At 42.8% G+C, this 27018-nt stretch overlaps 1 protein-coding gene across 4 annotated transcripts in view; it reads right to left on the reverse strand.

The window, feature by feature from the left end:
- The window catches only part of LOC124073028 (septin-9-like), a 74044-nt gene that overhangs the window by 41205 nt on the left and 5821 nt on the right, over nt 1-27018 (reverse strand). Inside the window, exons 2-3 of one of the 4 annotated variants that reach the window (XM_046414916.1) lie at nt 23438-23500; nt 5341-6090 (exon numbers count right to left, since the gene is read on the reverse strand). In XM_046414916.1, the coding sequence (XP_046270872.1) occupies nt 5341-6090; nt 23438-23500 (813 nt within the window). Of the gene's footprint in view, nt 1-5340; nt 6091-6460; nt 6687-13363; nt 13644-19849; nt 19959-23437; nt 23501-27018 lie in introns of those variants that run through there. The other 3 variants (XM_046414919.1, XM_046414917.1, XM_046414918.1) reach the window with 3 other exon arrangements.

The raw sequence follows: 27018 nt of genomic DNA on the forward strand, positions 1-27018 counted from the left end.
GTATTTGTGTTAATTATTTGTTTGTTTGCTTATCTTCTACATAGGTAACAAGAATCTAAATCTTAACTGAAAGAGGCATCACTGTGTTTGGTAAAGCTTCACTGGCACTGAAAAAAGATCAAAGCTTTCATTACAGATTGAATGTAATGCACTCCATACAATTGTATAGTTTAATTTTATTTTGATATTTCTTACATTTTGCGGTGATGACATAAATTCTTTTATTTATTCATGTCAGGGTTTTTTTCCTCTCTCAGTTTTTTATTCAGACGCTCTATGGTCTGATAAAGACAGCCTTTATCGATAAACTATACAAAAAAAAAACAAACAAAAAAACGGGTGAATTCTACTTATGGGATTGTTTTCTTTTTATATTGAAAACTGCATTTATTAAATTAAATTTTATTTTATGTTCAAACAACTTGGATGCGTGAAAATCTTGTGTACAGGTGAGTGTCTTGAGTTCTTAACAGCATGTGAGCCTCATGCAAAACACACACACACACACACACACACACACACACACACACACACACAGACAGGCTTAACGATTTAGCAGAAAGAACATTTCTGTCCTTGTTTCTAGCCAAGTGCGAGTCAGGCCCATCAAAAGGCCTCTATGTTTGGTGAAGGGGATGGATACTGTTTTTCATATGGTGAAACGAGGATAGCACTCGGTAGGCCAGCACAAGACCCAGCAGATCACGAGATAATGAGTCACCATTAAAGACTGCTGCACACTCAGCTTTAAGAACAGACTAATCAAAGATCCCTTTCAAAAGTGATGGAGCCCAGAGCCAGTTGTTAATGACAAACAGGCAGCGCTGTTTGTTTGGTTGGAAAGAAAAGAAGTCTAAAAGCTGACACAAATCATATGAGAAGGAAAGTCAGTCTGCAGCAAAAACCGTATTTGCACCACAAAAAAAGACTGATGAATTTACTTATTCAACACTGAAGTGAAGTTCGTCATCTGTGTGGCTCACTGGTACCTGTGAACGTGGACTGTGATTTGGAGTCATTGTATTTCCACAATTGGCTATGGCTTGTGAACTTTACTACCACCTACTGGATTTTAAGATGTATGGCATTTATTCTGCCAAGGCCAAATGCTCTCTCAGTATTAACTAAAGTGAAAAATAAGTATCTGCCCCATGATTCGGATCCACTCCGAAATTGAACGGGTTCTTTTTTTACTCATGCTACATCCTTTCACCAAGTTTCATGAAAACTGGGTCAGTGGTTTTTCTGTAATCCTGCTGACAATTGAAACAGAAAACATACAAACTCCAAACCTCCTTGGCAGAGGTGATGACTTAAATTACTTCCTGAGATCAGAAAGAGGTCCGTGTCAGTAATGGGAGGCTTTAGGCGGATGGCATAGGAATGGATTATGTCGACATTCTGGTCTTGCGAGTGCTGTGTGCGGGCTCACTCCCACACTCACCTTGTCTTCTCAGGTGTACATCAAGGTAACACTTTTCAATGCAGCTATGTGATTATTAATGACAGGTTACGAGAAGGAGAAAGATTTTTTTCGGTTGATTTATGAGGATACAAATTGCTCCCTGGTACACTACTGTATTATCAATGTGTGTCTAAGATGATATTAATTGTGATTAACGATATCAACACAAATAAACGAGCTCAAGCACTAAGTATGGGTTCCAATGAGCTAACAGCTTATTAAAAATGAAATGATGTCAGATATAACAGATCTTCAGTGCTTAATACACCTGTAAAAGTTTATATACTCTTTGGTGTAATATGCAAACTGGCTAGACAGGGTTGCATTGGCGTATTGGATACAAATGGTGGTGACAAGATACGATCAGAGAAGATCAGATTCCAGGGGTTTTAGCTGCCATGAGTCTGCACAAGTTTGGAAAGTTAACATACAATTAACATCAACGACAGGTTGCCCCAGGGTCTCGTTGCCTGCGATGTAAACTGTAAAATTAGCACAGTGCTGCACTACGAACACGACGCGAACTTCTACTGCGATGATGTTGAATTGCATTAAGCAAATATTGAGCCATGATGATTTTTTTCTTCCCCCTTCAGATGAATAAAGAACCTGCATTTTAATAAACATGCTGTTGTTGTCGATATGCATACTAACTACACTACCTGGGTCCTTAATACAATTGTTGTATCTTATTTCTTCATGAAGCACTTTAAAGTGCCTTTGTGGGAACAGTGAATAAACAGAAAACAGAACAGAAAATATATTACCTCAACAAATCAGTCTCCCTTTACCTTCACCTGTGTGTGGATCACAGTAAATGAGGAAAGCATACTCCTCAAGTCAGTCATCCTTATTTAATATTAAGTAAGTTGTTGTTTGTAAAATAAATGTGCATTTTACCAGATAAATTGACTCGGTAATATGATTCGGAGCGGCCGAGACAAAATGAATCAAAGTCAAGGCACGAGACAGGAAACTACAGAATGAATGAAAGAATGAATGTGTCTGTCTATAAACATGAGATCACATCCTGTTGAAACAAAACAAGACTGGATACAGCTGTTCATCGTTACAGCCGACAAATCAACCGAAGCGGAGCGCGTCATCAGTGCGCCTTGTACTTTACAGCCAGCACAAAAACAACCGGCTTATCTCTTATCAGCATGTTCATCCATCACTCTGCCCTGGGCGAGACATTCAAAACCTTGTCATATGTGTTAGGATGAATGCGTACACTCAATACATGTACACACATGAGCACAGACACATATTAATTCTAAGAGCCCAGTGAAATATCACATACACCCTCAAGCAGCCTCCTAACAGGCCACACAAAGACACTCCAGCAGCTTCCCACCGGATGCAGAGCTAAAAGAAGCTGCACCAAAAATAAACATTTCCAGTTTTCCCTTCTAAAATATACAAATTATCTATGTAAAAATAAGTACTTAAAAAAGAATTTGCCTCACTTTGGGCTGTGTGTGCACTTGTTGAGAAAATGGAAAGTAAATTGTATTCTTGGGCATGTCGTCAAAGTAGTGTGGTGAGGTCTGTCGGTTTCACTCCCAAACTACTGGAGGTTAAAGCGGGCCTTTCCCGTTTTGTTTTCTCCCTGCAGACGAACTGTACGGGAAATCACACTGCCTCTCTCACACACTTTATGTTTCTCGTCATTTTCTCCTTCTTCCCTTCTGCTCACCGACCCTTCCTCTCTCTGCCTCTTATCTGCTCCTCACTTCTTCCCAAATTTGCTTCTTGCAGGGCCTCCCTCCACATGCATGCACAGCTGAGCAGGAAGGCGGTAATCTGAGCCAAATGTGGCAGAAATTGAGACTTAATCATCTCACTTTTCCTTTCTTATTCCCCATCCACTGACACAAAACCACTTTCTCAAATTAAGCCTGTACTTATTTGCTGACTGATTCACCAATATTGTGATAGAGGTAGAAACACGATTAAATCCAAGCCTAAACTCTGTGAAAAGGAACTGCAGTGGATAGAGAGAAAGACACAGAGAGGCAACATGCAGCATAAAAAGTGGAAATTGGAGGCTCTATTTTTATGTTTTATGACCTCCAGATTTGGAATGTATCACCTCCCAGCCGCCTACGCCTGGATACTACACCAGTGAGAGGAACCCATGAGCACAGCTGTCTCCAGATAACAGTGCTGCACACACATACCAGTAAGAAGATGAGTCCTTCTAAGAGTTAGGGAAAGAAACGGCACAAAAAAATCTGCCAGGAAAAAAAAATAAAAACAAACAAACAAACAAAAAAAAACCCACTGCATATAAACCAGCACAAATAAACACATATATTCCCAGCATTACAAAATTACAACTTGAGGCCACCTTGTGAATTAACACAATGACACAAACAAAAAAACACAATTCCTTTGCACTCCATAGGGGCAAAGAAACAGAAGAAATAAACAAACTAACAATTTAAGTATTCTGAGAACTTTAAAAAGGCGCTCAGCTGAAAATACAGTATTTTTCCTGATGGTGGCGCTAAAAGAAAGGTCAGGGGATAACCTTAAAAATTAGTTTTCATCCACTGAGGATGAGGAAAATCCACCTCGTGTAACGAAGGTCACAGGTAAACCACAACTGTTTCATTTTCTTGGAAATGGTAAATCCACATGAAATGATGGCTCAGAGGTAACTTAAGGATGTCTTTAACTCAAGACCAACATGTTGCACAGGAAGACCAGGCAACCCTGCCATCATTACACCTCGTTAGATTTAGGGCAAACAAGGTGACTCAAAAAGACTTTATTGTCAGAAGACTGGAATAAACATAAAACACTCAGCCGGGGAACAAGGCTCTCTTAACCTGGTCTGTCTGAGAGGTTAGTCCAACAGAACTCATCAGTATTTTATCAGAGTTAAGGGGCATTTGTGAAAGTTTAGCTTCAGTAACACCAAAACGTATGGCACAAATTACCACAAAAACATCAGATAGTCAGCCTGAGCTTCATACCTCATGTCTGGGAGGTCAGTCAGTTGTAGGTGAAAAACAAGAACTAATTCTGCACTGTCTACATGAGGTTGGAATTTGCATTCATTTGGCTCATGCTATTAAAACAATTAGTATAGCGGTGAGTCAGGTATAGCTTCATGTTACAAAAGGTCCTGCAGACAATGAAGAAACAAAACGTCACAAACATCAGTAGTTACCGAACTTGCTGTGTCGCTAGCATCTCAATGATAACTGACTAAATTAAACCTTAATTAAACCTCCCCTTCAGAAACAAGTTAATGCACTGACTGCATGTTCAACACACACAAACACAGTTTTTACAGTGGCTTTAACCAGTGGCTGAGTCAAGTTCAAGTGAGCTGAACTCGTCGTTTGCAGTTCATTTTTAACTGCTGTCCTGGGAGCAGCCCTGTGATTCTCATCATCGCCCTCCCTGACCTACATTCACAGTTAGTCTAGACTGACAAAGTGCTCAAGCTTTTGCTCTTTATGGTTGCTGTTGTTATTTCACAGCTGCCTCATAGGTGGAATAAACAAACAAATTCATCATGAATTTGACAGGTGTGACCAGACTATGGTTAATATTTAAATGTTGAAAACAGAAAACGATCATAAAAACGATCATAAAGCTGAGCAGTAACCTGGAACAGTGATGAACAGATGATATCATCAGAGCGTGATTGCTGCCATACAGTTTGCGAGTCTTTGGATTCAGAAAAACAGGTCATGCTAAAACTGCGTACGACCGAAATAAGGGCAGTCAAGTGGCACTTCAAAGCATAAACAGATCTGAAGCATGAGAAGCTCACTCCGACAAGCACAGTTTAACCCAGATGACTCTTTTACACACAACTGACCCAAAAAAACATGCTGATCTGAGCAGATACTCACTGTCTGTTGGTCGTGCTGCGGGTGGCTCTGCGACAGGTGACTGCACCCTGTCCATCCGTGGCTCTGCCAGGGAAGGCAGGGGAGCACTGGGCGCAGGAGGCGGGTGGTTGTTGTTTTCCACTGCACTGCCTAGCACCAAGCCGTCCGGCTGCCTGAAGACAGGCATCTCTGGCCTTCTGGAGGTCCCCTCAACTTGACTGAGGATAGGAGATGGGGGCTCTGCTCTTCTCTGAGGGGGTTCAGGGATCTTTGAGACTGGGGCTGAGGACAGCTGGGCATCCATCCTTCTAGGAGGCGCAGGGGGCTCGCCAGGTCGCGTCATGCTGAGCTCTGCCCTCCTGTTTGTGGAGACGGAGTTGGAGGAGCCTTCCAGTGAAGCACTCCGACTGCTTAGGCTGACCTCTGGCCGCTTGAGGCCAAACCGGGCAATGCCAGCACTGGGTGAGTTGTCAATCTGCTTAGAAGAGACCTCAATGGAGATTTCTGTGCGGCGAGAAGAAGCTGCATCAGGGTTTCGACCCCCTGATAACTCAATGCGCCTCATGCCGGTCTTTGGGGAACGAAGACTGGAAGAATCAGAGGGGGAAGATCTGGAGGAGGAGTAGTCAGAGTTGCGGGAGCTCAGGTCGTAACTCCGCTGGCTGGATGTGGAGGAGGTGGATGAACGGAGGGGGTTGGTGGTCCGACGAGACAGGGGCGAAGGGTGTGTGGATGAATCTGTCTCCTCCACTTCAAATGACCGTTTCAGTGCTGGGGAACACAGAAGTTTTTTTGGGTTAGACAGGAAACATAAGAATCTCTGAGCTCATGCAGAGTTGAAGCACCAGCATCAGTGTGATATTTAACTTCATTTGTTATTAAAGTTTGTTTTCGATTGGACAGAAAGTCATGCTTGTTATATAAATATGTTGCTGCCATGCAATATTATGTGCTGCCTAACTGTTTGCTGTGCAGGAGTAAATACAAAATGCAACTCAAGATGAGAACCAAAACCCCTGCATACAAACACATTTCACCACAGTGAGCATCAACACTTTCAATGACTTATGACAAGTCATTAAAAAAAATGCAGCTATCATCATCAGCTCATAATAAACTCTACCCAACACGATGATCTTACCGGATTTCACACGCTTCACGTAGCTCGACAGCATGTTGTTTGTTATTTCTAATGCACTCGATGAAAATGCTCCTTTTACGCCCGCTAAGTACGTTTTGTCAGTCGCATGAATGAAAGCAGGAGCCTATTTAATCCGCTGGCTCAAGATTCGATTTAACTAGACGGACATCTTGATATTGTTACGTTCGCAGGTCACCTGGCACACCTGTTGCCGTGACGACAATCCAACTGACCACTCCTCGCGAACGCTCTAATTGATCGCGTGACTCCGGAGCGTAATTACCAAATTTCATTCACAGAAAACACACCAATCGTAATTTTTTTTATGAGATTCCTTACAGGAAAATTTTATTTGTAACATACCATGCTGCTGGTGTTTGGTTAATATTTAAACAACGAGTAAATGAAAAATAAAAATGAAAAAATAATTATATTGCTTTTTCATTATAGATCCTACATTTTTGTTATTGTGAACGTGGCAGTACCAGCCTTTTGTTGTTGGCCATGGTAAGGTCACATGTGAGGATGACATCTGGCACACCTCAGCTCGGCCCAGAAACTGAAGCAGCTACAAACCGTGGAGGAACACGGCCTCTGTCCCAGATAAACAGCACAGCCCACGTGGGCTTCTGGCCTGCGTCACGGCTGACGGACTGACGGGTCGTGTCAGCATGGTAGAGGACCCTCTTCCTGGAATTCTGTGTTTTCCCCATCCTTGATATGTTTCAGCAGGTTTTTGGGTCTGATATCAGAGGGTCTACTGAGCAGTCAAGCAGCCCTCTATCCACGGACACATTGTGAAAAACTGGTTTAGCTGGGCGTCTGAATCAATGAGATTAGTCCTCCCAAGTTTCCCTTGTAAAACTTTGATTATAAAGGTAGAAACCATATTGTCAGTCATGTTATATTCAGTTGCTGTTTTCCTCATCTTCAGTGTGACTGTGGCACACACAGGACAGCAATTAATCACATGTTTGAATTTCAGGTCAGCACTCAAAATCACCAATTCCTGGAACCTCCTTTATACGTCCCTTTAACCTTTCTTCTTTAACTGCAGCCATGCTGGATTGCACACTGCCTGATCACACATTCTTTGAGACAGTATACAGAATAATCAGTACTGTATATGAAATGTATAGTACCCTCTATACTATTAGACTCTTTCCCTTTGTATATTAAGCCCTGGTGTAACAAGTTGAATGTTTGTGGGATGGTTTGCCATGTCCTTAGTAAATCTTCATCAATCTTCAAATATACAAAACCATAAAAAATAAATCCCTGCATGTTAACTGCATGTGGCAAATTTGGCTCTTTTTTTTATTATGCCCTAAAGAGTGACAGGAAACTTTACAGACAGTGACAAAAAGCATTGTGACTTTGACTGTAAATGCATGCAGTATGCATCACAGGATTATGTCATTTCTGACAATAAGCTCCTTGTGTTGCTCACATGGAGTGATTGAATTTTATTCAAGAAACTGGCATTGAAATTTTCCTGGAAGCCAAAGTTGTCCTTTCTTCTTTAAATATAAGTATGAAGCACGGAAATTTAACACCAGTCACAATGCAGTTAAATGTAAAATTCATTGGATGCAGTGGAGGCACCATGAAATATCCTAAGACAAAAATGAGAATTTCTTTCCAACAAGGACAGGAAATGAATCAATCAACGTATTAGCTAATTTACTAAAGCGATCATCTGCATGACACGAGAGCACGAGGCGAGAGCTTGAGCTGTGAAGGCACCAAAAGTATATTCAACGTGCCACAGACCACTTAAAACTGTGTTTGACTGTGTTTTTGATATAATGACCTGTTTGCCAAGACATGTGCTAACAGTGTGGTGTGTGCCTGCTCTGTGGTGACAGAAGAGCCCAACACAGTGAGGTACTCACAGACACAGTGGAGACAGAGGCCCTGTCAGTTATGTTTCAATCTCTTCAATCTCTCTCTCTCTGCATGAGTGTGTGTTTAAAAACACAGCTGTAGAGTAAAGCAGACACAGCCTGGTCTGCCCTGATGGGAGCCGAACTCACTGCCTCTGTTAACGTCACACCACGCTGCATCCCTGATATATGTGTGTGTGTGTGTGTGTCTGAATGAGAGTAGATGGAGAGGTCACCCATAAATGTCCACATGTTTGTGTGTGAATGGCAGTGTGCGTGTGTGTGTGTGTGTGAGAGATACCAAGGACAAAGCCATTTGATGTAAGCTGCAGTATGAGGCGATAGCACTGATCACAGCCCTTTCAACCAAGCTGAGATAATACTAATGAACACTAACATAAACCAAATGTCAACCTTAGTCCTCTCTCTCCCTCTGGCTCTCTGCATTAACTCTCTCCCCTCCTCTTAATCTCTCAGTTAACCTGGAATCAATACAAAATCTGCTTTGAAGATTTCTGAACCCCATTAATTTGGGACTAATAGCAGACTCAACTGCCAAATAAGGAAAGCATTGCAGTCAAGCATGATGTTTTCCAGCTAGCACACACTGAAACAGGGTTAAACTGCCTGAAAATCATGAGATGATGCTACTCTGTTCTCCAGTGTAGCATGAAATGTTACTGGGTAAGCACCACATGGACATTCTCTATGCCTTTCTGAGCATGACAGTAGTTGAGTGGGACGGGCCAACAAGATGTAGTGCTGCCTTTTGTCTTCAGTTGTTGAAAGGATCAGTACAATACAAGCAAGGATTTTTATATAGGATGACTATTGTCACAGCCTGCTTCCACATAACAGGGTATCAACTATAGTTAATAGGTAAAAAGGCAAGATCAAAGCCTGTTTGTGACCCTGTTTATGGTCAGTACTTTTTTCATAACAGGCATTCAGTGTATTTTAAACACACTGAATCGCTATGTGATATGAGTTGTCATTTTAAGTGGCAGAGTCTGCCATTCTTCCAGTTTAAATTGCCCTCACAAGCTTGGGGGAATTCCAAGGACACAAGGCATGCATGTAAAACAGCGTTACTGTTTGTAAATTCATCACAGTCAGCCTCAGTGTTTACTGTTCACTCTCCCATAGCCTTATAAGAGCTCTGTTAAGTTACTGCTAACTGCCAAAACATAGGATGGCTTTTATTGTAAAGCAGTCACAGGAAATGCAATGAATTTGTCGCAGAAGTGAGAGCTGACCGTGATCCCATTTGCGAAACAGAAACGAGACAGCAGCTATTTTCAGTATTTTGTTTTCTTGTCATTGGATTTTTAATAAATGAAATAAAAAGGAGCAGTCACAATGAGCAGTTAGATGACAGGCTGCACAGCTCCAACTCCTCATCAAGGTAACCAACAAGTTTGTCTGGCTGCACTGTAACCAGATACAAGAGTTGCTCGTCTGTTAAAGCCGCTGCTCAACAAATTAAACTGCAAGATTTACAGTAACTGTACAATAAACCTGTTTGACAAGTTGAGCACTCACAACCGAAGCCATTCATGCTCATACACACTTTATCACAGTAGCCTGAAAGACTCTGCACGACAAAACGTGCTTTGGACCACCGAAATAAGACCATTTGGCCCTTACCAATAGTCTTCATGCCCAAGTCTTATTCGTCTGTTACTATCATCAAACACACTTTCCAAGAATCAGGTTTCTTCAAAAACCAAAAGAACAAAAGAACATCTTTCATCACAGGCTAGTTGTTTTTAGCCATAGCACGGAGTCTGCTGATAACTCTGGGGTTTTGCCTAAGGCTGGCATTGGTGCAGGTTTCGCTCCACGTGTCCAGCAGGGAGGAAAAACAACAAGGAGTTGTGCTAAACCTTAACAAAGACCTGCTGTGTTGGCTCAGAGTGAGCCTCCTTGCTTCCCAGCAGCTTTTATGCTGTTGGCGTCATCAACAGGAAACCTGTCCTAGCTGGTGAGTATAGAGCGTCCTGATAATGTCGATAAGGATGGAGACTTGGAGGTTGACTATCTGTCAGAAGACACTTCCTCCACCCAACACACAAGCGCTATCAATGAGGCTCCTTGTGGCGTTTCATCACAAGATCAAACGCATGTTAACCCCATTCTTCTGTCCTTTGAAGCGTTTATACCAATGTTCCTTAGTAACACAGTTTCAGTGCATTGTGGGTTTGAGCAAGTTAGCAAGTGAGAATTCTCACCACCATCTTGAAGCAGTTTTCTTCTGCTGAACAAGACGGGTTTAAATTATTTATAAGGGTTTATTAAAATTGTCCTGTATCTGATTAAAGAGCATTTAGTGTTAGTGACATCTTGGTCACAAACTTCAAATGTTTCAGGGTTAAATGTTTCATGTGTTATTTTTATAAATTAAGCACGTATGAAAAATTAATGGACATGAACAAATACTCTCTTAACTCTTAGTTCTCAACATGGATCATGAAGGTTTTGTCTTTATAATCTTCAATTCTTTCTCTTTAATTCATCCATCAAAACCTCATGTCCTTACCTGCTGATTAAACCTTAGACTTAATCACTGACTGTCAAAACTTGTCTTACTGCGATGGGTTGGTGAGCGCCAGGCAGATCTGCAATGAGAGGCCCAGCTGTGCTCAGATCCACTCCTCTGCTGCCTACCCCGACATTTTCACCCACCACAGAAATCTACTCCTGTGGAATTTCCTCTCGCCGGACCAGTGAATGCCCTCAACATACAGAAAGAGACGAGCAGCAGTACCATAGCTTGCAGTAGAAGTCAACATACAGCAGATATCTGGTTCATTAAAACCACTAAATGTATCACATATATAGACATTTTTAAATTGAGAACACACAGAAGGCTTATGCAAGGGACCAGACCTCTTTGAGGGAGCTGTAAAAGCTGACGCAGTATGAATGTGTCCTGTGTGTGTTCATTTTGCCGAGCTGAAGGCCCAGTGGCCCCGGTCAATGATCTGAGTCACTTTGTGAGGGTCAACTCACAGCTGAGGTCATCAACCTCATGGACAAGAAAAATCATGTCTTCTGTTTCTTCCCACTCACTGGCGTCATCAGGTAGGGACATGACAGCGTGACTAACACTGACTGCACGAAAAACTACCCCCCCTACTTTTATTCACAGACGAACCATCTGGGTTACAATGGCACAAATTAGGGTTATGTTGAGTAAATAAAGTGATCAATAGTCATTCAGCGAGCATATGATGTTATTGCTTGCTTTTCGCAACATTCAAACAACCAGATGATCATCAAAATGTCATGAGGTAATAGGTGTGTCTGTGTGGCTTGTCAGCACCCCATATTGCTAAAGATTCTTGGGAAAATACCCACATCATGTACTGATTAATTAAATTATGAGAACACAAAAAAAATGCAGCCATAGAAAACGAACAGGCTGTCAGTCACACTTTTTGCCAAATCATCCTCTTTCACACACACTAAAAACTGCAAACACTTTAAGTCCTTCAATTACTGGATTTAAACTTTATCCGCCAAGAATTAAAGTGAGACTAAAGTGAGATTTTTGCTAAAGTGTAGTTTAAGTCATAAATCAGTGAAATGACTCAGTGATATCCAATAAACAACTTAGCCACAGTCTACTGGTCATACCAGACCAAGTAAGGCTGTAAATGCAATCAAAGGTTGTGTTATTTTTTCCTTCATAAGTCTGGCTTTAAGATTAGCCGTTCTGAAAGCTCTCTCAGTGACATTTACTTGATTATAGAAAAGGGTGTTGTGGCATTGTGATAGTCATCATTTTTAATATATAAAAGCGAACTTAAATGGAGCATCTTCCTGACTGCAGAATACTCTTGTGATTCTTTTCGAAAGTAGTCGTGCACATGACAAAGCTACTCTGTCACTGCAAGACAAGTGCCTGAAAGGATACGCTTTCCAACCCTGATGCTTATCGGCTTGTTGGCTCACAGGGCTCCTACTCCTGCTGCATCTGTGCCATGCTGTACTCTCTGAGCCACACAGAGCCATACATCATGGTGAATGGTGGTGACACCAAGGTATTACCACACACTCGGCTCCCAACCGGGGGCCACACACACCATTGACAATCACAACAGTGACCCATTATGTTGGGGGTGTCTGTAAGCATGACCTCGAGCCACATGCAGTTTTTCACTCCTGATGCCTCTCCTTTCTGAATGCCACTTATCTTTCTGCTCTGCTGCACCGTGTAAGCTAACAGTTTAAAGACCTGAAGAGGGAGCAGGAGGCAAAGATTCACCATACATACCACAAGCAAACCGGTGTTGACAGAGGAGCAGCTCCGGACAAGTGTGGATGCGTTCCTAATGGCTATGTGTTTGTGAGAGTCAGGAGACCGACAGGCTTGGGGGTGGGGGCAGCCTATCAACCCCCATCCACTCTCCTCGAGAGGGGCTGAGGATGGACGAGCTGCTGAGAGAGGAAAAGGGGAGGCGCAGCTGTAGGTTGAAGAGGTGGAGGAGGAGGGAGGAGAGGGATGACAGGGGGGAATCTGTCAGCCAAAGACAGAGAGATGAAAAAAGAAGAGGGGCGGGGGTTTGTGTGCCAGGTGTTCACCTCACAGCTGTATGGTCAGTTCGCTGCCTCCTGAGTGATCAACATACATTATAGGCACACACTCTCATATGGCCTCTGTTACGCAGGTTAGAATAAATCTTTCTTCTGAATACAAAGTTTATATCTTTGAGTCATCTCAGCCTTGGACACATAAAAGACATCCAAAACAAACACACTCGTGCATCTCAGCAAAAGTTAAAGAGTAGTAAAAAGCAACACTTTCAACATGATTTCCCTTTCACAACACCACAGCTCACCACAGATGTCAGCGAGCCCTTCGCACTCTCCCTTTTCGTCCAGATCTGCTTGGTTCTGATCAAACATGTGGAAACTATCTATAGTGTCCTCATGGCAGGGTTAAAGAGCACATAGTAACGAGAAGAGGAAAATCTGTGCAGGAGCCGAGCTCAAGAGAGGGAAAAAAACTAACCTTCAAAGTCTGATATGATTCCTTCCAAGTGAGCGTTGACAGTGGAATCAGACATTTTGGGGAGCAGGAGTGTATTTGCGGGTGTGTATAGTGCGAGAGATAGGGAGCAGGGTTCCCTTTCCCCAGCAAGGAAAAGTCTTCCTGGGGCGCAGTCCCGCTTTTAAACAAATCCCAAATTAGGAGCCCGTGCAAGGGAGAGGAGGGGAGGGAAAAAAACACAAGAGCTGAGCAGCTCACTGATCCGAACCCTCTCTCTATCTCTCCTCTCCTTCTTAAAGCAGCAACTTATTTTTCTCTTCTCCTCCTTCTCAACTTCCAGAGCTTGGAATGAGCGAGCGATGACAACCCCCCACCCTCCCTCTCTTTCTAGCTCACTGTCTTCCCTCCTCCCCCCCATTTCTCCTTCCTCCTTCCCTCCATTCATCCCTCCCCTTCTGCAGCCGTCCTCCCAGACTGCTTCCTTTCTGTGCAAGCTCTCATTTTTGACTGGGCTGGTCAAATTATATGCATGCTACATTCAAACACACTTCCTGTGGGCTCGATCACATGACTAACACCCACTGGGCAACTGATAAAACACGCAGAGATTTTTTTAAAAGCCAAAATCTGTTAAATAAGCCAACATCAGCATCCTGCAAGCACAAATAAACACTCTAACACACTATGTACCACAGGAAAAAGATACGTTCCCACTCAAATACATGTTAGAATGGATGGCGTGAAAAGTTACAGTATAGTGGAAACGGATTCAAACTGTGGACTAATATGGTCAGGACAGGCTCACACAGCCGGTGAGCTGATCCTCTGACATGCTCAGTCACTCTGGAGGCAGACATCAATAAATAAGTAGCCTAATGACTTAATGACCATGTGAACGAGCCTCTATGTGCAGGGGTGGAGGGGGAAGGGTGGACAGGGGCGTTGGTCACTGGCCAGTGGCGAGTAACCACTGCTGCTGGCATCTATGCTAAAATAAAGCATTTACCACTGACCATACTGCAATGTGAGTGTGTGAGTGTGTGTATGTGTGTATGTGTGTGTGTGTGCACATGAGGAGACTCTCCTCTCACAACTTTTCAAACTGCATAGATTTCAAAATAAGGACAGCCCTGAGGCAAAAAATGAGAAGGTACATGGAATGAAAATGCATTTAGAGATGACAGAAAGCAGAGAGATGTGGAAAAAGATTTGAAATCAAACTAATAAATTTTTCTGGCTGTAAATAGTCGTTCTCCCATGTGTGATTTATCATAAAGTGTTTGGAAGTAAAATCTTGCATGTCTGGTGTGCTTACCGCCAATTTGTTGCTTACATTGGAATCTAAGTTTGCGTCTTCTGTTGCTTTAGGCATGTTTACCGATCCTAAACACAGATGTGCGCGAGTGCACAAGCATACAGTAGTACACTCATCAAAAAAAAAATAAATAAATAAAAGAATACAAGGCTTTACTGCACCCACACCTGCAACCTGAAATTAATTAGTTAATTAATTAGAAGTTATTCCCCCACCAGTGAACCATACATTGTACAGAGCCCACAAAATGCATGAGAAAACGTGTTGTGATCGTCAGTGAATTTATGGCTGACATGAATGGAAGTCAGGACAGGTGAAAACTGTAGCTGGCTGGGGTGCCAGACTGTGAGGATACATAACTTTTGGTTTGATTGTTTGACAGAGCCAAGTGTTCAAGAAGACAGCAAAGATTTAATGTCTGCTCAACATTCTTGGGGTGGTCGCCTACTCATTGAATTTCCCCATCTAGATATACAAATATCTATAAAGTATATATATAAGAAGAAACTTAAAGTGTATTTCCTCGAGATATGAATCCCAATAATATCTGTCATTGTGTGCCTTTGTCCAGCAGGGGTCAGCGTTGATTCTGTAAATAACACATGTCGCTATGGGCAACAGTGCTAGCAGTAGCAGTGTCACTTGCATGCAGTAATGTGATCTGGAAACAGATAAAGATGGAGCCATGAGGAGAATCCTACTCCGGACACACCCTTAGGCCCACAACGTTTCTCCTGCCCAACACGTGTGCGTCAGATTCCTCCGTTCAGTGGCACACAGACTCATATTCAGCACACACACACACAAAAACACACACAGGCAACAGATATGTGTGTGGCAGATGCATGCACAAATATGAACATGCAATCAGCCGATCACCCCACCCCTTTTGCTGAAACACACACACACACACAGAAAAGCACACTTCCTTCCACTGCATATCCTTACAAGCCTCAGCAAGCCCAGACAGCACTAATCCAATATACTATAACAACTGTCACACTGGGACAGGACCTGAATGTTTTTCGCCCTGAGCTGTAAAGAACTCCATTCATCTCAGTCATAGTGATGCAGTATGCGATACACTGCTGTGAAAAAAGTTTTAATCCGCCATTAGCTGAACGTACACCTTGGAAACAATATGTAATGCTCCTAATGTTTCTATGAAAGGCTGTACAAGGTCATGTTAATGCCATATAGACGCACTGATAACTTTGGCTCATCATGGTGTGAATTCCACTACACTGACTTTCTGGTGAACTTTATTGTTGCATCACAGTTGTCTTTCTTAAGACTAAAGGGAGGATAGATTAGGCAATGATAGATCTGTTAAATCCAAATAATGAATCTTTTGGGTACTCAGGCTTCCTGTACATTAGTGCATTGTGATGTATTTGAATAGGCGGCGGGTGTGTTGCACCGAAGCTCAGAGATAAAGAGGGACAGAAACAGCCGCTCACTGCTTAAAGAACCCGAGACCACCGCCACTAGAAAGTGAGCCCTGCCCTCATGAGAGCTGGAAAATGAGAGGAGCAGAGTGGGAGGAGAAGAGGATAACTTCTATAAACGGATGCCAGCTTGGCACCACGTGGCAGGTGCTTGGGCAATGCCAGGGCAACAGCAAGTGCTGAAGGTCAGCAGTTGATCTGGAAATGAATTACATACACAACACACCAACATGTCCACATGCCTCGGCGCCAGTCTGCCCTCCCATGCAGACCGGCCTGTGCCAGGTGACAAATGTCCTGCAATCGCTGAAATCTGAGATCTAAAAAAATATACACCTGAAATGCTTTACTCAAGACTACAGCTATATCAAATAGAATTTTTTTTTTTACCATAATCAGAACAACCTTGTTTGTATGGATGCATCTGAAAACAAAAGATAAGAGAAGATGTTCAAGGAGAAAAAAATATCTTTGAAGAAAGTCAAGTCAAGTCAACAATAGTGTTAATTCTAATCTATCAAATTAAAGTGCTTATGGCATGTTTATGAAAATAGATTTTCAGGAGAGATTTAAGGCTGGGTTGATGTGTGGTGCCAATTTAGTGGCATTATGTTAGCTTCAGTGTTACCTGCATATGCCTGTTTTGTATTGTGAATCAGTGTTTTGGCAGATCAAGTCAGGTTTTGTCAGTCATTGTTATTTCAAACACCGCCAGTATCAGCGACAGAGGAAACCCCAGCTTCCTGCTGAGTTCATCCTAAAACAACAAAAGCTTTGTTGGTCTCGACGCAGACGGCTCACCCATGAGTCAGGAAATATTGAATAAGCCATCTGGAAGAAGTAAAATCTGCATGCTGGCGTGTGCATGCATTGCTTGCATTGGCTGAATATGTTCATGTGTTCATGTGTGTATATTTTGGATGTGACTAGCTAGTTACCGCAGCTCTGTTTACATGGCAACCTCCATAATAAGCAGCTATACCTGGCTCAGGACTTCAGAGGTGAAAGGAGGGAGAGGAGAGACAGACGGACAAGACAAGAAGAAAAAGAGGGGAAAGGTGTGGCAAGAAAAGTAAGACACTGAACTGTGACACTGAGCTCCCCGTGGCTTTAATGGAAACTGGGAAGCAGGAATATTTATCCTGCTGTGTGTGTGAAAGGTCAATATGTGAAGGACCAATATGTTAGAAAAAGATTTGCAAAAAGAAATTTGAGCATTTGCACACACAATAGAGTCTGCATTGAAGATATGTCTGGCAGTTTCCTAATGTTCACAAAAACCCCTCGCATGGCCCCAGAGCTCACTCGGTGAAGAAGCCTCGTCTAAAGTATATGCACAGCTGTGGTGACAGCAGCTGCCCTTATCCAAATGTTCAACAGCAGCACCCAGCCAGACTCTGTTAACTTTAATCAAATACAACACCTGTTGGAAACATGGCTGGACGGCACTACACACACACACACACACACACACACACACACAACCTGGCACATGCCTCCTAAGTTGCTTTTGCACAGTGGTTTTCTCTACAATGAACAGTGCCTCTGTGTGTTGTGTGTATGTGTGTGTGTGTGTTGTGTGTATGTGTATTGACAGATCGCACATATGCTGCTGCCTGCATGTGTGTGTGTTCCCTCACGCATGGGATGGAATGGCTTGGTAAATAGAGAAAGCAGCTGTCCTCCATCAGAGATGACTCTCAATAGGCCTCTCTCTCTCCCTCCCTCTCTCTCTCTGTCTCTCTCTCTCCCATCCTCAGCTCCATCACTTCACCCGCTAATAACACTGTTTAGTACGTCAACAAGCCAGCACCGTCAGTACCATCTTCAGCACTTCTCCCGCTGTACTCACATATTCTTCTGCTCAGCCACAGCAACCTGCTCAACAACACCAGTCGTGTGTCAACAGGAAGCAACATGGCCGATATCATTTAGAGTTCCTCCATAAACATGTGGAGGTTGTATTCATCACAACTAAGCTGTGATAAAAAGGCACAAAAACAACCGGAAACAACACTTGTTGGTATGTGTGGGTGCTGACAACCTACAGAGGCTGACATAAAGAGTATTCTAGATAACTCGACTCAGCACCTCCGCCTGGTGGGGGAAGCATATATTACATATCATACAGGCAATTTGCAGTATAGATTCTAGATGATGAAAAGGCCCGAGGATCAGCTAAAGCTACCTTGGGCTGCTCTTTTCTAAGTCATGGGGCTGAGATTCCAGTCCGTGCTGACTGTTGCTGCATCACACAGACATCATCAGCTGACCTCGCTATGACTCGAATGAATGGGACACATCAGCCCCTTTACGCTTTAGGCACAAACTCCAGAGTTTCCATTGGGAGCATCATTGCTGCTGATTCATGTGAGAGGAAAACACAGGAAACGAAGGGGGAGCCTCACAAGTGGATGGGATATAATCCTTTACTTTTCCACGAGCTGTACACACACACACTCAAACGCTGAACACACAGCTTTAAGAGATAGCTTTTAGACAAACATGCTGTGAGTATGGATGCATAAATACTCCAGCAAACACTCACTCCAAACAGAAACACACACACAAAGTATGTCCTGCTGAGCAGTTACAGCTCCCTGGAGGAAGCACCTGGAGACAAGGGGCCACAATGAGAGAGCAAGGGTGATAACTCCATCACACACACACACACACACACACATGCTTGTCAGTGGTCTCACCTCCATCCAGATTTCACATACTGTGTAGGTGCTAGTTGCGCTAGGTCAAAACATGCTCGACCACACATTTCCTTTCCACTCTTTTTTTCATGCCTTTTTAACGACACCCACACTAACACTCATAAAAATACCAATAAGAAGCAGACAGCATCGCCTCACTAATGACTTTAGCATAATGTACAACACACACACCCAAATATACACAAGCTCTTATGAATTCAATATGTAAATATTTCACAGCATCCAACGGTGAAAACTTCAGATGGGCAGAAAAAGTCAGTATTTTTATTTGCAGTCGGCTTACTCTTTGCTAGTGGGCTGAAGCGAGGCTTTCTCTATCCTGTTAGCTAAAGGAGGGACTGAGTGATGGCCGAAGTGGGATCAGCGCCACAAGGGACAAGAGTAGTACTGTTCAAACAGAGCTCTTTCCTGTTTTCACACCATAGAAGAATGGAAGAATGCAGATGGAGAAAAAAGAGACAAATTTCAGTCTAAGTGCTGCTTCTGTGTCACTTCGCCACAGAGTCAGCCCTTCAGAAAGTTTTATTCCCTTCAATGAATGTCCTACTTTCAAAAATGAACACATGTAAATACAGGCGGACAGAGACGTGGATATGAAAAGAGGTGGCGACTGAATGGCAACCTGTAAAGAGAAAAACATTTGACTGGAAACAATGGGGCAGAGAGGTCGGCGGGGTGGGAGGGCTGGAGACTGTGGGCACAAACAAGAGAGAGAAAAGCCTGCAAACACAACAGGCACAGATAAAGACAGATAAACCAAAACAGGTCTGCTAAGCTGCTACACAAGCCCTGCAGAGCTCCCAGCTCCAGGTCCAAACCCCAAAGAAAACATGCAGTCAGCAAACAGGACAGAATGAGAGAGTGGAAAATACCACAGAGGGGGAAAATAGAGGCAAGCTCTTGCAGAATAGACACTCGATCACAGAGAAAAAGCTGATTGAAGAGCCTCAAACTACATTTTGCTCTCCGTTCAGAGGCACGAACTCATCTTGGCTGACAGTCACCGGAAAGTTTGTCTTACCTGAGAATTTGTCCCCCTCCATATCCGGATCATTCCCTCCACAGGCACATGTAGTGTCTGCTCTTTCACTCCACTCTCTCTCTCTCTCTCCCTCTCTCCCTCTGTCTTTTTTTGGACTTCCCTTTCTCTCGTCCCTTTCTCCCTCCCTCCCTCCCTCCCTCCCTCTGTTCCTCTTCCTCCTCTTCTTACTCTCTCTTTCCTTTTGGGATCTCTACACCCCACTATAGTCCCCCCCCACACACACACACCCTCCGCCCTCCCGCCTCAGTTTGATTCCTTCAGTGTGTCTTACTAATGAATTCAGAATTACGACATCCCCATGTGCTGATCATATGTTGCCTTCACCGTTCTCTCTTTTTCGCTCTCTCTCTCTCTTTCTCCTCTGATGAGACCAAAAGACTGAGGCAGCATTGTATCTTGAAAATAGAAACCGCTCCAGCATGTGACAGGGACAGGCTCCTTACAGACTAAAATAACCCGCTGGACTTGCAAAGTCTTCTGTCAGCTAACTCATAATGCTCCTTATGTGTGTTTCTGTGTGTGTGTGTGTGTGTGTGTGTGTGTGCTGTGACCTTTATTAATTTGATATCAACAGCAATCTTGTCAAGCTGCAGTGAAAGACATTCCCTGAACTCTGTCTAGATTTCCTTGCAATGAAACAGATATGACTCCTCTGTGGGAGGATGACGTACAAAACCAATACAGGATGGAAGCAACTTTGTGAAAACACACATCTCTGAAATGTTTTCAAGGGTTAATGCGGGAGAGGCAGCGTGCTGCCAGCGAGGAAAAATGACAGCGAGAGTGAACATTCGAGACAGTGGAAGAAAGAGGAGCAGCGAGTGTGCGTCTCTGCGTTCAGGAAACTCAGACGACCTCTGACCTTTGGCACGTCCCTCACATGGCGCTGGGGGTCGGAGGTCACATGGCAAGCATCTGAGCTCCGATAGAGAGATCAAACACACTCAGACATGTCAGTCTGACGTCTCATGCGGCACATTTCACTCCGGCGACTTCACAGATTGCATGTTGTGGCGTGCATCATGTGTTTGTGTATTCATGTCAGCGTTTAGTGTGTGCGTTCGTGTGTTTATATATCTGTCTCTAATTAAATCTACCCTTCATGAATTCTTTAATTAAAGCCAGCTGCCTAATTTTGATGCCTTTGGTGATGAAATAAGGAAAATGTGCACATTGGCGGCCCCAAATGGCTAAAATATGTAATTCTAATGGCTTTGCAAGTTCGTCTTTTAGATGTAAGATGGCATTTTAATACAGAATCTGTCTTATTACAGATTAAATCAAATAAAACATGACATGAGATGAGAGAGACAATGTCAGTATAGCTCACTGAGTCCTTTGAGTCCTTGTATCTATAATAATAATTTTAATATTTTTAATCATTGTTTGATAAAATAACCCTTGAACAAGAAAATGCTATTTCATCTTGTAGACATTGTAGACCAGGATTAATTCTGTGTGTGGCCAAAACAGGATCTTCTGACTGCCATATGGGAATTTACTGCACTTAGATAAACAATAAGGACAGTGTTCAACAGACCTGTGTGTGTGTGTGTGTGTGTGTGTGAGTTGAGATTACAGTAAAGCATCCTCCCAAATATCCATCTACAGATTCATAAATCTGTCCTGTTGGCAGATGTTTTGTATGTGGCATCTCCCTCCAAATGCCAGTGAGCGCAAACACATGCACGCACACAAACACATACACTCACTCACACACACACACACACACGCCCTGTGGCGACTGCATCAATGTCAGGGAGGTCTGCTGACAAGCAGGGCCTTATCCTCAGCCTTAAGCACTTCCCAGCAATCTGTAGGTGTGTATGTGTATCCGCTTATGCATATCTGTGTGTGTGTGTGTGTTTCTGTCTGACAGCGTGCTTTTGTGTGTCTGTGCGGATATGTGAATCTGCTCACTTCTTGCCTGTCTGTCGCAAATAGTAAAACACAGCAGCTTCAAACCAGAATAAAACTGATGAAGTGTACATGGAGAACGTTTTTATTTCCATGTACACCCAGTGCAATAATGTGCTCTTACAGATTTCTTTAAGTGTTTAGGCAGATTCTGGGCAATTGGGAACGTTGGAGGGTGTGTGCATGAAGAGGCCATATCCAGTTTGACTGTTTTATCAAACATCTGTTTCTAGTGACAAGAATGGGCAGCAGAAAGCACTCATGTTCACTCAAGTCTGACAATAAAATTCCTCTTGGGTCCCTAAAACATAGATGACGCTTATGTTTCTGGTCATGGTTACTCCCAGCACTTCTTATTGCATCGACACAAACAACAAATAAATATACTCTCCAAATACTCATTTGTGTGAAGTACATGCTGGCAGAAACACACAACCACCATGCAGTCAGAATGTGTCATAATGTCACCCATGTGCGTGATGAATACACCTTCTTGCAAATAACAAAAGCTTTTGGCAAGAACAGCTTACACACTTGACCCCTCATGTGGTGAGTCTGCGTCGTCGCACACAGTCGATCTGTGTGTGCGTGCTATGTGTGCGTCTCCGTCTCCCTGCTAATGTGCTGATGCTGCAGAAGATACCTCAGCAGTGAGCAACACCCACAGCTTCAGCCTGCATGTCAGTACTCTGTATTAGCTACATGCAAACACACACTCACACACGTGCTTCCAAAAATCATGTACATTTTGAAAAGTTGCACTTTAAAAACCCAGAGGAGAACAATCACAAAATAAATAAATTGGGATTTTTAAAAGAAATGAAAAACATAATAAAACATACACATAATAAAAGAAAATATTATATAAAAATATATATTGAAAACAGGATTTACGCTTGGCTGATGATGAAAGTGATTCTAATGGATGTAACAATGGGTGTAGACAGAACCCCCCCCCCCCCAAAAAAGTTAAAAAGTATTAAAAGAAGCAGCATATAAATATCATTATATACCAGAGTGAGAGAAGAGTTGCTACTGCCATCTTTTACTGTAATTGCATAATCTTGTTGGGTCCGTCTTCCTGTTAGTTGTTAGCTGACAGAAACACAAACAAATTTTCCAAAAATCTAATTGTCTTTTGATGGCTTTTGTGGAATTCTGCTTAAAAATTTTCCTGAACATCTGGAACTACCGACAAGAAAGAAGCACATATTTCCACACACACAGACCGAAAGCACAGACACGGACACAGTCGCTCAGACATCAGCACAGAGACTCAGCCTTCTGTTCACTGTAGGACACCACTCCTCTGTCTCTAAAACTGTCTTTATCACTCGTCGTCTGCGGTCTGCTGTTTACCTGCTATCAGCTGTTGTCAGGAAAGGAAACAGTGTCTGCCCTGCGATCAATGTTATCAGATCCCTCCTCTGAAAGGTCAATGACCGTGACTTACATAATACCCATCAATGCCAGGGAGTGATCAAAAGGAAGCTGAAAAAGACGGTGTAGACTCTGACAATGAAAAGTGGATGGATGACAGACGCGTGCACGTGGATCTGTCAGTGCACTGTATGCATGTACTAAATGTGCACAGATGGAAGGATGAATGGAGAGACGTATGCATGTATTGATAAAAATGACAATACTTACTGGGACTGGTGATGCCAGATCCCTCTCGTTCTGTTCTCCTGGTCCGAGCGCTGGCTGATCTCACTGGAAATGAGGACAGCGAGGACAAATGAAGGACAAATGAGCAAAAGTTCCTGGATAATCAAAAGAAACTGCACTACAACCAACAGAGGTGCCATCAGCTAAATTTTAACATTGCGACAAAACATGTAAACACACCAAGTGGAATGGGTTACTTAACACACCCCTACAGCCGCCATGTGGAAAAACAAAGTCAGTTGTACTATTATTGCTTGACCACATGAGAAACTGACATTAGGCTGCTGAAGGAAAAAAAAAAGACTTTTATTTTTCTTTATTTCATTTGTGGCTTGTTTTTTGTAATTATGTGGGAATAACTCTGACCAAACTTGCAAGAGGAATAAAATGCATGACGTAGCGTAGTGACAAAACTAAGGCTAAAATGCGACCAAGCAATACACATGATTAATGATAGATGTCAGAGTATTAAAAAAATGTCAAAGGGAAAAAGTCAAATCAATCAAGTCAGAGACAAAGCGTTTATAATAACATCAGCAGGCTGTAAGTGCTAATCAGACTAAGGGCCAATAAAAGAGTAGAACAATCCAAACTCTGCAGGGAAAATGTTGTGAATGAGCAAAACTTATCTTCTAGTATTGATTCTGTCTTTTCAAATGTTGGGCATCCTCATTCATGCTCATCTCAACAACACCCAGCACCAGCAGCCAGGTCTTACCTGACGCTGGCTGGTTTAGGAATCAGAGGAATGCCACTTCCTCTTGGCCGACAGTCCGGTTCCTGACACTCATGGAATGTTGCTGGTAATCTCTCACCGATCGGCTGAGGTGTGTGTGTCCACATGTGAATGCGTGTGTTCTGTCGAATCACCAGCCACTGCATGAGTGGGGACCACATCAAACAGGGACAAAAGTGTCATTGCTTGTTCCGACGGGTGATTCAGCCGCATTGTAAAAATTGTAAAAAGGGTATTTTTTGGAAAGCACAGGAGAAAAGGGCACCTGTGACTGTGAGGTTTAATATTAAAAAGTATCACAATAATGTTTTGATACTTTTGTTTGTATGTATTTTAAGCCATAGGAGACTTTGAGATGTCTTTGTGTGTGCCTGTCAAATGGTGTTTTGATAGATTGGATGGTCTCAACAACCACTGTTTGGATTGCTGCAAAATTTGTGACATACACATTAACGCTCCCCTACCGGCAGAAACAACTTTGATCTGTCCAATATGTGCAAAACTAATGACATTCCCATGAGCCTCAGCTGTGCTTTGTGCCACTTCATAAGCCATGATTGGATGACGTTTCATGTGAACAAAGACCAGATAAAAACATCCAGTTCTGTAGCTTTCTACTTAACTGATGCGCAAGGAATTTGCACAAGAACAGCGTGATGATAGCTTGATAAAACAATGACATGATGCACACAGCTGTTCCTGAAAGAGGTGATTGTATAATCACTAGTTGTTGCACTTCTCTCAGTTTAAGCACACACACTTTTCTTCTCTCTTCTACCCCCTTCCTCGGTTGGCCTCCTGCATCACCCCAGTTAGCGCTGTTAAGAGTGAGGTAAGTTCATCCGGTTAGCATGTGAGTCAGTCGTCCCATCCTGTTTTTAAGTTCTTAGAAATGCTTCCTACCGCAGCATGCATCATGACATTCATTTTCTGCCAGCAAACACAGTGTTTTTTTTTCGCCTGTGTTGTTACTGCTTTCAACACAAAAACAGCTGGTTTGAGGGAAAGGGAGTGAATGTGCCACTCCATGACTGGAGACAGAAAGATGTGACTAAAGCTTTGGTAATAGGTGTGTGTGCGTGTGAGAGAGAGAGAGAGAGAGAGAGAGAGAGAGAGAGAGAGTTGGAAATGAGAACAGTAAAGTATATGGACTACTGTATGTCACACAGACAAACAGAAATCTGCATCCTTCCACCCCCCCACCACAGTTTTTTTTTACCTTGTGTCTGTACATGAACTTGGTCTTATCAAGCATAACCCGAACCTGAAGAGGCAAGGATTCACACCAACAAGTCATGGCCCACAGAGGGACAGCAGATGTTAACTCTACATGATATGTACAGCGAGAATGTTGTCCTAAATGTACACAAATGAATGTTTGAAAATACTGCGAACTACAGCAGTCTGATTTTTTCACATAAATGAACATCATGACTGCAGGTCAGAAAGCAGTGTGGAGGTAGTGTGTTAAAATCACATTATTCTCTCAAGTGAATATTCACTTTCCACCGCTTATACTACAGATATTGCTTTATACACCTACTAGCAGAAAATGATTTCTATTTGAGCAAGAACAATTTAGCTCATTTCTACATGGCTGACAGCCTCTGCACAGTTTAAAAAAAAAAAATGGAGATACTTTCATTATTTTGGATGTACGCCATGTTAAGATAAGAATACTTCAGTAAAATGTGTATGTGTTCAGATCAGACTAACCTGCCAACAATGGTTAACTCAGCAAAGCACCTTGTCCAAGCACTGAAACATGTCTCTGAGACTAAAGGCAAAAGTCCACGTCCTGCTATGGAACGTAATGAGAATTTCTGAGCTCCTGCACAACAATTCAAGATCAAGATTCAACCATCTGTGCAGAAAATAACACAGATTTTACTAAAGAGACACGAGACGTGCTCGTCTGATTTAAATCACAGTGACAGAGTTGCTTCGTGCCTCATTGTTGATTCAGAGAGGAAATACTTTTTTTTTTTTAAATCACTGACTGTTGCGTTCAGGCTGTCAAAGAAGCAATAGTCAGAGAGTCGACCCTTTTACTTGCTTTAAGTACGGGTCAGTAATCTGTCCTGAGCTGAGTGATAACAAACAGTGGTCTATTATGTGAGTGTGTACACATCCACATGAGTTTTAGAGCTTTAAGTGTGTGGAAAAATGACTGAACAAATAAGACTGAGTCAAGTCTTTCAAGCATTGCAGCCAAAGAGCATGTCTGTACTTATTTACTCTTCTAGCTGCAGTACAGTTTGAGAGAGGTGAGGTGAACACACACACACACACACACACACACACCCCTACAACTGCAACAAGTTTACCATTACAACAAAGCAATGCGCCACACAAGCAGCAACACCACAAAGTTATGCTATTTGACAGTGAAGTGATATAATTCAGCACAACCAGCAGCCGTGTGGTTTAAAGTGAGGGCAAAGCACTGACATAAAACAAATACCCACTGGCCACTTGCAGTGAGCTTAAATACAAACTGAAGGAGCGACACCTGCATAAGTTCAACTTATACACACACACGGATACACACAAATGCCTGCATATGTGTGTTCATATGCAGAGTCTGCGTGTAGACTCACCTGCTGAGTCTTGTCTGGTAGCACACACTCTCTTTCTTTCTCTCTCTCTCTCTCTCTCTCACACACACGCACAGACGCACACACACATAAAGCACATATCACAGCTTGAACAGGTTTCATAGAAAAACACAATGATCCATGTCTCTTTTCACTTCAAGGAGATTTGCAATCTTCTGAGGTCATATTTGTCTTATGACACTGCTTTGTATAACAAAGGTCATCAGGTG

Source organism: Scatophagus argus, chromosome 16 (assembly GCF_020382885.2).
Source record: "Scatophagus argus isolate fScaArg1 chromosome 16, fScaArg1.pri, whole genome shotgun sequence".
Lineage (NCBI taxonomy): Eukaryota > Metazoa > Chordata > Actinopteri > Scatophagidae > Scatophagus > Scatophagus argus.